At 47.9% G+C, this 9426-nt stretch overlaps 1 protein-coding gene across 1 annotated transcript in view; it reads right to left on the reverse strand.

Moving 5' to 3' along the window:
* patj (PATJ crumbs cell polarity complex component) overlaps nucleotides 1-9426 on the reverse strand; it is an 83506-nt gene that overhangs the window by 48239 nt on the left and 25841 nt on the right. Inside the window, exons 18-26 of the mRNA XM_005732414.1 lie at nucleotides 7953-8162; nucleotides 7454-7510; nucleotides 2440-2709; nucleotides 1780-1864; nucleotides 1488-1551; nucleotides 907-984; nucleotides 618-689; nucleotides 321-498; nucleotides 5-115 (exon numbers count right to left, since the gene is read on the reverse strand). Coding sequence (XP_005732471.1) covers nucleotides 5-115; nucleotides 321-498; nucleotides 618-689; nucleotides 907-984; nucleotides 1488-1551; nucleotides 1780-1864; nucleotides 2440-2709; nucleotides 7454-7510; nucleotides 7953-8162 — 1125 coding nt within the window. The remainder of the gene's footprint in view (nucleotides 1-4; nucleotides 116-320; nucleotides 499-617; nucleotides 690-906; nucleotides 985-1487; nucleotides 1552-1779; nucleotides 1865-2439; nucleotides 2710-7453; nucleotides 7511-7952; nucleotides 8163-9426) is intronic.

Genomic DNA, 9426 nt, shown 5'->3' on the forward strand with positions numbered 1-9426 from the left:
GTACCCGTGGAGTCGCTGTCAGGCTCTGGACGATGAAGACAACAGGGCTCGGGGCAGATTTGATCGTGTTGACCGCCTCCTCGTGACTGGCAGCTCGCAAGTCAACACCTGACACCTTTATACACGCACGCACGCACGCACACGCACGGAGTTGAAGGTCAGACATTATGAAAATGTTAATCATAAAACTGTTTTTACTTATAAAGTCTTTTCCTTCATAAATGGGTCGCTCTGAAAGATTCAGTCTCAGGCTGTGTGTAAACTATGCATGTAGCGCACGTGTGTGTGTGTAGAGACCCAGGAATTAGACAAGGCCCTACCTCCAGGATCTTGTCCCCGGTCTTCAGACAGTGGGTGTTGGCGGCGGGGCTGTTGGGTAAAACCTGCTTGATGAAGATTCCCTTCAGTTCCTCTCCATTCCTCAGTCGCTTGATGACATGGCGACCTCCAACGATGCTCAGACCCAGAGACTGACCCTCCTCAGGCCACACCTCCACCCTGCACAACAGCGAGGTTGGAAGTTTGAATAATGTACCAGTCTCTCTGGGTCACCTGACCTGTACACAGTCTCCTGGGATATCATAATGTACCTGTGTGTGTGTGGGTGTGTGTGTTACCTGCGGGGCGGTCCCCAGTGGCTGAAGGCAGGTGTTTCCTGTCCTTCCCCCTCCTCTCTTTCAGGCAAGTCACTGTGAACACAGACCCACAGTCAAACACTACTTTTTGAAAGAAAGAAAACCTGAGCCTGAAAATCAGGAACAGGTGAGATGCTGGGCCACAGACACACAGACACAACTTTAACCACATAAAGCAGCGATGATTCTAAACAGAAATGCACCCACACTTGAGGCATCTACCTGTTTACATCTGTGTTCAAACCAGCAGAACGTGAAGCAGCTGTCCTACCTGTGGCCACTGATTGGCAGAGAGGATCCCCCCTGGCTCCGCCTCTTCCTCTTCGCAGTATCAATCCTCCTGACAGACCTCCAGGGGAAGAAAAACACAGACAGGAAGTTTCTGTGATTAAACTCTGAGGCTGGTTTGTGACCACAATGATCCAGATTAATCTAACGAGGCTGAGAGTGAGCGCCGGGTGCCCGCTGACCATATGTTATTAAAAACAGCAGGAAACAGTTGACTCATGGAGAAATCAGACTGCAGTTAGAGTGGGAGAGCAGCAGAGGGTGCCACAGCACTGTGACGGGACGTAAGAGGAGCTGATGGAGGAGAAAATGAGTGTGTGTGAGGTCTAAGCTTGTGAGCTGCGAACAGTTAACAGGTTTCAGCACTGTGGGCAACTTTAACCTGGCAGGGAAGAGGACACCAGACATTACTTGGGGCATGATTGAAGCTTCTGTTTCCAGAAAATCCGGCCTCTCTTAGCAGATACGGCTGTTTAAACACAACATACAGACCTCTGACTCTCTGAGCGAGTGTGTATGAGGAGGAAGAGTGACGGCGAGCATGAAGGTGCAGCAGGAACTCACTCTGTGTCAGTGTCCGTGAGAGTCAGCTCAGAGTCTGCTTCGCTGTCTCTGGAGTCCGGAAGACCTGAAACACACACAAACATCTGTACTGCTATCACTGTGAGGACCTCATCCTCATCCTTCACCATGAACTGCAGAACCGCTGACCCTGATCTAGGTGGATTTTCTTTAAATGACATCCTGTTCCTATTCACCAGGTCATGAGATGGAAAAAAAAAAAAAAAAGAGAGATCATGGATCTCGAGTCTAAATTATCTTAAACATGATTTAGACTCGTGCGCTCTCCTCTCACCCAGAATCAGCTTTCCCACAGACACAATGCTTTCATGGTCCGATCTCTGCAGGTCTTCCTCCTCCTGCATCTCTCTGCTCCAGGCCTGAGGACAAAAATCACCAAATAACTACAAATACATACAGAAGCAGAATGTCACGACTTTTGTTCTGACCTTCATCCGGTCACGCAGAAATCAGCCTTTAGAAAACACACGAATGTTAAACTGCTGAACTTTTTCCATTAAAAACATGCTGGAAATATTAATACCCAAAAATGAACAGTATGAAAGAAAATGGAGATAAGGTGTGTCTGAGCCTAAAACCACCTGAGTGTAGGTGGAGTCAGGAGAGCATATGGTTCTCCAGCTCTTTCCCCTGTAAAAACAGTGCTTCTCAACCCGCCGTACCGCCAACGGGCAGTTTGGACACGTCAGATCAATCAAGTTGTGCTTTAGAACAGTTTCTGGGTTTTTTGGGGCGTCGCTGCAGAGGCAGCACCGGGGGTGGTGCTGCCTCTGCAGCGACGCCCCAAAACCCCCAGAAACTGGTCACGGAAACATGGGGGACCGTAGGCAGGGTAATGAGTTCTCGCCAATACCTCGCCACTCGTAGCCGTTCACTTCATGTTTTGTGTGAGCGAGTCAACGTCAATGAAACTTCCCCTTGCTTGTCAACTCACCTCATCTGCCCCCCCAGCTCGGGTAAGGGAGGCCAACTTCCACTCTTCCCAAGATGGTGGGGGTTTCCCGGGGGCGGGGCTCACGCTGTCCTCCGGCTCTACCTCCTCTTCATCAACACCCATTTCCCTGAATTCCTCCTCTGGCCGGAGGTCAGAGGTCAGAGAGGAGGTGGCGTAGCGAGGGAGAGCATCCAGGATCAGCTCTGGCTCCTCCTCCTCTTCCTCCTCCAGATGAAGGCTCTGTGGAAGGATGGCGGCCTCGCTGAAACCCTAAAACACAGACGGCAGCATTCAGAGACGAAGCTCCAGAGGAGCGACCGCGTAATTAAGACAGAAATGACGACAGGAAGTCCAGCAGCTTCAAACTTCACCAGTGAGCTCAGGTTCACCATGTCTGAAGAATGTTCAGCCTCCAACGTGTCACGAGATGCATCGATAAACACACAGAGACATTTTTCACCTGGCAGCAGTGCAGAGACGTAATCAAATGCAATTGACTAAACAGTGTCATTAGCCATTTGCTCTGATTGGCTGTATTTCTGTCTGCTTGCGTTAGACGTGATTTTTATCATTCCTGTAAGCACTCAGCTTTGTTGGCCAGATCGCCTTTAAAAACATAGATTTGAATCTGAAAGGACTTTCTGGTTTCTCAGCTCGTTTCTGCTCTTTAATGGTTTCTTGTTTCTCACACCTGCTCAGAGGACAGGTGCGAGAAATAATGAAACACTCACAGCCGAGATGACTCCCGTGTCTGTGGAAAACAAACAAGATGACTCAATTTGGATTTCTGGAGGTCGTGAAGGACAAAAGGAGGCAGAAATCAGAATCCATCATGGTTCCCAGTGTTTCATGTGAAAGTGTGAGAGTGTCTCTGCAGCTCGCACTAAATCTAAAACTCGCCTGACTTTGGACATTAGCCTTCATCTCCAACTCCCCAAAGAGCCTCCTCAGCAGATACTGAGGGGATATCCTGTTCTTAACATTACGATGCAGACATTAGCCCGCGCCGGGAAATATTAATGACAACACTTAGGCTAATTTCCATCGACGAAGCCTCATCGTCAAGGACTCTGCTCCTCTTCTTTTAATTTGGGCCCGGGAAGCCGGCCCATCACGGCGTATAATGGAGGTGAGGAGTAGACGGCGGCAGCGGCAGAGAGCTCATAATGCTAACAGGATGTTCTGCAGACTGATGTGTATTGGCCGTGACTGCCTGGCCTCATATTCATAAGATTTAAAGACGCTGTCATTTAATATCTCTGCCATTAGACGATGAGGACGGAGCATCGCTGCAGCGCCGCGGTTCATGTGAGGATCCTCAACGACTGTCTTCACCGCCTCGCTGCAACGACTGCAGAGTCACATGACTACATGACAATCCTCACAGGAAAGAAAAAAAATTAAAAAACAAACAAAAAAAAAACAAAACTGCATCACTCCCACAGGAAACTCCACCAACAGCCATGTTTCTGCTGTGTGACAGAAACAAAGGTCAGAGGTCGCACCTAGGCTTACAGTCTTTAATGATCCTCCTTCTGCAGCTGAAACAACCACAGCTGCAGTTCCCCTGACGTCCAGCAGAGGCAGTAGTGAGTCACTCCACATAGACTCCCACGTTTCCCTCCTCTTCATAACTGTGCAGGGGACGTTTTAGCTTTCTTGGGGCGTGGCCTCTGTGACTGACAGGTGGATGGAGACACAGGTGGCTGTAGCTGCTAGCTGTCTGCTAGCGTCACGTGAACTGGACCTCTGGACCGTCAAAATGACATAATCTGACCAATAACATGGCCGCTGTAAGGTTACTGTACTAACAGACCTTCAAACCTCACACAGCAGAGGAATTTAACCGGAAGTCCTGTAGACAAATCAAAGTCTGACAGGCTTCAGTTTTAAACCCAGAGCTTCTGAAGCTACTGCTGAAACGTTCAGAAATCCATTTGGCCAAAGTGGGCAGTAATCCGATTACTGCAGTGGAGACACTGAGCAGCGTGGTTTTACAGCCTTCTCAGTAAAATAAAGTGAAGCAGCAGTAAACTGGGTCTTGAGTGTCCTCTGGGTTCCTCCGGCTCGCTTTCTGTCGTACGCAGGCTTCAGCCGGCTGAACGCGCCGTGGCAGCTCTTTATCTGCACAAACAGGAGCAGAATGAAGTGAAACGACGGCAGTAGCTCGTTCTTGCACACCTGACCTCTAAAAGTTAACGAGGCGTGAGCGTGTAACGGGGTCTCTCTCTGGTCAGTGTGACAGAGAAGGATCCGGCAGCAAAGTGTAAGTGCCGACCCGGCCGTCTTTATGGAAACCCATCAGAGACCTGTGGGCTGTGAAAAAACCTCTTCAGCCAAATGGGCTGCATATAAAAGAGGAAATAAAACAGCGGCACAGAGGACGGCGACGGCACAGGACACGAAGAAGAGCAGAACTCAGCAGAAATGGCAGAACAAAGACGAGCTCAGCGGGCTGATGCTTCACAGACACGTGTGCAGATATCAGAGGCTTCTGCTTTTCTTCAGCAAATCACAACCACCTGCTCAGGTACGGAGCAGTGACACGACAAACGCTCCGAAAATGAATCCACGTGTTGCTAAACACACAAATCAGCAACTATAATAGGACGCCTACCCGCAAAGGTCAGCAGTTCGATTCCCGGCTCCCCCATCGTACTGCACGTGCGTGTGTGGATGCGTGCATGTGTGGGTGCATGCATGCATGCGTGTGTATATATATGTGTGTGTGTGACTGAATGAGGTTTGCAGTAAAAAGCGTGATACATGTATCAGTCCGTTTGACATGCATTAAAATGTATCTGATGGTGCTTCTGTAATTATTTATTTAAAAAGGTTGAACTCAGTCATCAATTTCTGTGTTTACTCATGAACACAGTCCCCTCTGTTTATTTTCTTACTCCTTTTCTCAAGTTTTACATTAATTTTTGGAAAATTTTTCCCAAACTTTTTTCTGTGCTTCTACTCAGCAAAGACGGACTGAAAAAGAAATTCACTTTTGTTTTTAATATTTCACGTGTGTGAGGGTTCATTCATTTATTCACTGGATTATTTATTACTTTGATTTTGACAGCTGCGATCTTAATGATGTCACACTGTGATGTCACAAACTGCAGACAAAAAAACGTAACAATGTCTCAGTTTCTGTAAAAATTTCTGTCCATAAGTATCTGTGCAAAGACAAACAGCTTGTATTCTTCTCTGTCTGCAGTATTAGTGAGTCGTAGTACTGCAGTACTACGTGTACAGATGCTGGAGGACCAGAGTGTCCTCAGAGTACCCCCCTCCACCCCTCCACTTAAGAGAGATGCTGCTGCTGGTTGAGCTGATGGAGCACTTTATACCATTCAACCATCCCGCTGAGTCAGCAGCTTCACAGAGACAGAGAGGAGGGAGAGGAGGGTGAAGGAAGGTGAAAGAGAGGAGAGGAGGAGGAGGAGGAGGAGGAGATGAAAGAGCAGCAAGAGAGAGAGAGAAAGATGTGGAGGAGATGATAGAGGAGAGGGGAGCATGGAGGTGAAGGCACAAGAGTGAAGAGCAGTGAGATGGAAGAAAGCAGGAAGAGGGAAGATGACGTCATGGCGGGTTATCAGCGCTGACGTCGAGCTCTCGGCTCGTTTCATGGACAGCTGAGCTCATGTACAAGGAGGAAGGTGCAGAAACATGACGGCCATTAAACATCCAAATGAAATCTGAGGAAAGAGAATCTCACTTTCTGTTGGCCCGACTCACTGCTCCCAGTATTGCACTGGGCTGATGACACGCTCATTTTTATAAGTGTAAGGACCAAAGTCCTGTACTCTTCGCTCCCAGTTTCAGAGATGTTTTCAGCACATTTCACCACAGGAACGACCTCATAGCAGATTTTCCATCTTATTTGGATCCGATATGGAACCAGCCTCCGCACGTTCTGCTCACTGCAGAACGTCTGCACCTGTTTCTGATATTTAATAAAACTGTTTCATGGCTGAATGTTTCTGCTTTACAGACTTTATTATTTATCTGAGCAGCGCCTGTTAAATCTGCAGATTTCTGACTGCGATCAGAACATGCCAGTAAAATCTCATGATTTTTGAATGGAGTTTGGTGTAAAGTCCTGCAGCTGCTGCATCAGTGGCTGGTTTCAGGTGAGGTCCCTGCCCCCCACCTTACACTTCATCTCAGAATATACTACTTTAAAGAAGTGAGCGTCCTGCGCACTCTGGTAACCAAATTTAAAAGCTCCTGATCAGAAATAATCAAAAAAAAGGATCTTTTAAATTCAAACTCACTCCACTCAGTCTGAACAGAGCAGCCATTTCTCTTCATCCCTGTCACGCTCTACATATTTATTTACATTCATTCGGCCCTCGATTCATCTTTCTTTATGGTCAGATGCTCTGGCAGCGCCGTTCATCTGGTATCCAGACTAATAAAGCAAACTGAAGTGAAAGGAGAGCAGGAAGAAGAGATTAAGACAGAAAGATTTCCATTTGGAAGATGAACACAGATGGAGGGAGCAGAGCAGCGAGGGAGGAGGTGAGCGATGTGACGGGGGACAAAATCTTAATGTCCAATTAGTCTGGACTGATTAACGTTTCTAACAGAGACAGTCAGAGCCCACTTTATTAGGTACACCTGCAAAATCCATCACAGATCAAACTGTACAACCTTTATACTGAAACTATTTGCACTTTTCTTGTTCCCACGGCGTGCGTTCACGTGAAACGCGTTTCTAATTCAAACGTACACACAGACACACACACACACACACACACACACTGCTGTTTAATGCCTTCATTCAGAGCAGGAAACTCAGTGAGGTCACAAAGGCAGCAAGGGTTCAAGTAAAAAGGAAGCAAGTGAGGAGTCCAACTGTGTGCTTCACCATCATCAGAATCCAAACCATGAGAGCAAGATAAAGGACAGAACAGCCTTAGAGAGAGCTCAACAGCAACAATATCCTCACATCACTGAGGATGTGAATGCCCTCCATCGCTATTAGCATCATGTGTGTGTGTGTCTGTGTGTGTACCTTTGCCACAGGTAGTGATGTGCTGCTGTCCTCTCTCCTCCTCTCTGGTGCCTCCACCTACACAAACATGCAGATCAGAGTGAAGTCAGGTCCATCCACAGAGGAAGACTACAGAAGAATGTGGAGGCATGAAGGTTCACCACAACTGCACGGTGCTCTCCCAGCGGGAGGCCGAGGTAAGATTTCAGCAGGTAAGAGTCCACTGCAGTTCATTCATGTGATGCAGACAGAAGGGGTTCTTTTCATTTACTCTCGCAGCTCTGACATCGCTGCAGAATCACTTTCCCAGTGATGGGATTATATTTGCTGGTGGATGAACAAACACTGGAAGCGGTTGATTTATGCGTTCAGGCATAAAACACCTTCAAACCTCGGACCTACCAGTCTGAACCAAAAACCAGGAAATCTGGGTCCATGTTAGTCACCTGCTCAGCCAGGTGAGCAGGTGACTAACCTGCCAAAGCTTAGCTCAGGGGTCAGGGTTACGTTTTGGACTTACCACCAGAGGCTTCCGGATTCCCAGGCGGACCGTACCAGGCGGAGCACACTTGAGAACCTCGACAGCCTCGGCCAGACTGAGCATGTCCAGCTGGGTGCAGTTGACTGACACAAGCTGGTCTCCGGGGAGCAAACCGCCGTGGAGCTCCGCTGAACCGCCAGGTACCAGAGACCGGATCACCATCACACATCTGCCGGGGTCCAGCGGGTCCTGCGAGCCAGAGAGGAAAAACGTTAAAGCAGAACACCAAATTTTACCTCCTGTAGTCTGATGCTACAGTCAGGACTGGGCGGATGCCATTGCCCCCAACGAGGGTCGATCTGTCGTTTTAATCACATAAAATGGAAATATTAGCCCCTCCCCTGGAATAATTACACTTGAAATGACCTTGTGTTTGAGTGATCTACAACTGATGGACCAACAAACTTTTGTCCGGCAGAAATGCCAACTTTAAGGAACCTGGGAGATCGGAACATTGTGGTTTGGAAAGTTGAAAACATCCATCTTTCCAAACCGAAAACAGCACAAAGACAGAAATGCTCAAATCTTCAAAGCTTCAAAAGAAAACCACAAAAGGTGGCGAGTCCACTCACCTCCTCCTCACCTCCTAAGACTACCCGACCTGTATGAGAACCTTCACGGACTCTTGTGTCTATGTTTGGTATACCGAGGCCATTAGAGCAGCTCCCAGTTTTAGTTTCAGCAAGTTTAAAACAAAGAGCTGGAAATCTTTAACCAACTCTCAGCCCAGCATGACCGACCCCAGATCAGCCGAGCTCATATTTCACACAGAGTCGAGGGAAGTGGGACAACGACCATTACAGATCATCCTGTCTGTTTCATCACTCTCACAGGGAAGAGCGAAGAAGACACACCGCCATCATCATCACCACCATCACCACAGAGGACAGGCAGGGGGAGCCAGAGACCAGAGAAATAACAGCAAACACATTCACACAAACACACAGACGTGAGGAAGACGAGGCTAAGGACGTTCAGCGACTGATGAAGACGAGACCACAAGAGTCTGCGGACGTTAAAACCAGACTGAACTCATTCAAAGACCCCGGGGAGCAGTTCGTCTTCTCAGGACAGCTGACCCGCTTCCTGTTTCACACCAATACAGAAAGAAAAAGCAAAGACGAGGCAAAGAAAATAACCAAGAAATTAAAACTCAGGGTGGGGGGGGGGTCAAAAGTTTAAGAGGTAGGGTACACATAGACACGTCGGCAGTCTGTCCAAGCACGCAGACGTGACAAATATCTGCCACGACGCTGAAAATCTGTTTTTCTTTCTCTGAATCTAAATTTCATGTAAAATATCCATCTATCCATCCATCCCTGTTTGGGCCGAGTGTCAGCACTCTGAGAGAATTAATCTGAGCATTTGGTTTGTGATGGTCGCTGCTGAGGGCAGCAGTAAATAAGCAGCTTTTATCCTGCTCATGTTATTAGTCATGTGCTGTAAAAAAAAA

This window comes from Pundamilia nyererei, unplaced genomic scaffold (assembly GCF_000239375.1).
Source record: "Pundamilia nyererei isolate P.nyererei 1_Seehausen unplaced genomic scaffold, PunNye1.0 scaffold00046, whole genome shotgun sequence".
Lineage (NCBI taxonomy): Eukaryota > Metazoa > Chordata > Actinopteri > Cichliformes > Cichlidae > Pundamilia > Pundamilia nyererei.